The 2,500-nt window shown below is 51.5% G+C and overlaps 1 protein-coding gene across 1 annotated transcript in view; it reads right to left on the minus strand.

Moving 5' to 3' along the window:
- Positions 1-2,500, minus strand: part of pdss2 (prenyl (decaprenyl) diphosphate synthase, subunit 2) — a 26,166-nt gene that overhangs the window by 17,012 nt on the left and 6,654 nt on the right. Inside the window, exon 2 of the mRNA XM_048228502.1 lies at positions 2,084-2,218. Coding sequence (XP_048084459.1) covers positions 2,084-2,218 — 135 coding nt within the window. The remainder of the gene's footprint in view (positions 1-2,083; positions 2,219-2,500) is intronic.

Here is a 2,500-nt window from a genome sequence, read left to right on the forward strand (position 1 = left end):
AGCGTCCCATCCCCTCCCTCCCACAGGCCACTTGTACCGCACTTCTCTTTTCTCCCTCTCACTCTCTCCCTCTCTTTTTTTCTTGCTCTGTCTTTCTCTGTAAATCACATCACTCTCTGCCCATCACACCTCTCTCGCTTTCTCTCTCTCCACTCCTCACTGCCTTGCCCTCTCTGTTCCTCCCTCTCTCTCTCTCTCTCTCCTTCCCCCAGACCAGAGTGTTAGCCAGACCCAGCTCAAGAAAGAGCTCATTCAGACGCCTCGCTCCCTACCTGCCAAACACAACAGCAGCTTCTGGTAACTACTTGGCAACACCATGAAATGATCCACACATGAAAATTGCCCTTTCTATGCGGCATTCCTCTAGAAAAAAAAGCCTCATGTTTGTCTCTCTCCTTCTGTGTGTGCGTGTGTGTCTGTTTGTGTGTGTTTGTGTGTGTTTTGCATGAGGTGTTTGTAAAAGACAGTTGTAATCGGAAACAGGATATGAGCGCGGGGTTGGACGGAGCAGGACGGTTGTGCCATCACCGGCAGGCAGGCAGGCAGGCAGCAGCGAAACATGAATGAATGCACACTCCCCCTCTTTTACAAGCCCAGTCATCCGATCCCTGTCCGACCAATAGGCCCCAATCACCCGGTGCGTGTCTCCCGCAACCCCAGCTCCCCAAAACTGAAGGAGAACCTTCTGGCAGCAGAGGAGCATGTGTACACATACACACACTTATACACAAAGCACACACACACACACACACACACACAAAGCACATGCTGAGCCACTCGTGTCTCCACTTTCAGAATTAGGCCTAACCATTGCCACACGAACAGCTTTTCAGCAGTGTGCAGTGTTGTGTATGAAGGGTACAACAATGGTGTGCCTATCCTAAATTGTTGTTTTAGACTTTGATTCTTCTTGGTGTGCGTGCGTGCGTGCGTGCGCGCGCGAGGCGTCGCGTCGCGTCGCGCGCGATGCGCGCGTCGCGTCGTCGCGCGCCTGTCGCCAGATCGTGGCATGAGAACAGAATTCTAGAATTCAAACGAGGGCCGCTCCACTAGCGCACTGTTTAGCTCTCAGCACAGCGCCAGCGGAGCAGAGCCCCTCCCAGCCACAGTGAGGACCTCTCCGCCGCTCAGGTCCCAGAGCCAGATGACCAGCCTGTGGGGGGGCTGGAATGTAGTCGCTAATGAGGAGCGCTAGCCAGTCGTTTAGCACCCCTGGCCTCGGTTCAAATTGGCCCTGGACCGGGAGCGCCGAGGTGCAGAAGCAGAAGCAGGAGGAGGAGGAGGAGGAGGAGGTGGTGGAGGCTTAGGAGGTGGGGGAGCCAACATGGCTTCTCTCTGTCTCCTCCTGCCTGCTCCCCCAGGGATCTCCGATGCCCCAAATCCTCCTCTTTGTCTGCGGGACTCATGTGGCGGAATTCATCAGGGATGGAGAGGACCAGAGCTGTGGGAGACTGAGCCGTGATGCCCTACCGCCAGAGTCCCACTCTCACACGTGGAGGGGAAAAGAGCAGTGTTAAGAGTGAGCAAAGGAAAAAAAAACTCACTTCATTAGCACTGCTGAAATGGATGCTTTGGGGGAATCTTTCCAAGGTCACAGTAATTCTCTTGTGGAAAAAAAAAGTGCAGTAGCAGAACTTCAGTTTGTTCTCCAAAGAGATGTTTTTATTTATTTTATTATTATTTTTTATTTTTTTTGCTTTTTCTATGGCTGTTTTTGGCCTTCAAGGCTGGTGGTTCCATTTGTGAGAGAAAGACAAGGATACTGAGCCTTGTCGTACGGCACAGAAGCCCTGGTCAGGAAAGGAGGGGAAGTTTCAGCTGCGTTCTCATCACCATGTGGATCTGACCTTGAAGACTTGAAGCCTGATGTGGCTCCACATGGTCAAAACATTTACAAAACACAATCAGAGCTGCGTCACCGTAGGAGAGCACAGACGACAGTGATCGATCGTAAGACTTATACCCTCCTGCATCTGAGAAGGAGGTTTGCCCAGGGCTAAATAAAGCTATAGGGACGTGTGGAGTGTCTGTAAGACTCTGTGTGTGTGTGTGTGTGTGTGTGTGTGTACCAGGCTGGGCTTACCTGGGGTAGATGCCGCTGACCATGTCCGGGAGTTGGGGGTTGGGGACGCTGTGGCTGGGGCCGGCCGCCTTGGACATGAGGAGCACCACCAGCCCTCGCATCTGCAGGTTGTTTTTGCTGTCGTACACAAAGCCCCTGTGGCACAAGAGAGACACTAGCATCAATGTGTGTGTGTGTGTGTGTGTGTGTGTGTGCGTGTGTGTGTGTGTGTGTGTGTGTGTGTCCAGGTCCATGCAACAATTTTAAAACACAGTTTCAAATCTCACAGCATCCCACCTTGTCAGTTCAGTTAACCTCCTATTAGCCATTTTAATTAACAGAGATAAGATCCAATCTGGTCCAACTGTACAATTACTGTATGATACAGCACTGTCACTCCTAATGATGTTACTAATGCACCATAAAACTGAATATAAA

The sequence above is a fragment of the Alosa alosa genome, chromosome 19 (genome assembly GCF_017589495.1).
Source record: "Alosa alosa isolate M-15738 ecotype Scorff River chromosome 19, AALO_Geno_1.1, whole genome shotgun sequence".
In the NCBI taxonomy this organism is placed as follows: Eukaryota; Metazoa; Chordata; class Actinopteri; order Clupeiformes; family Clupeidae; genus Alosa; species Alosa alosa.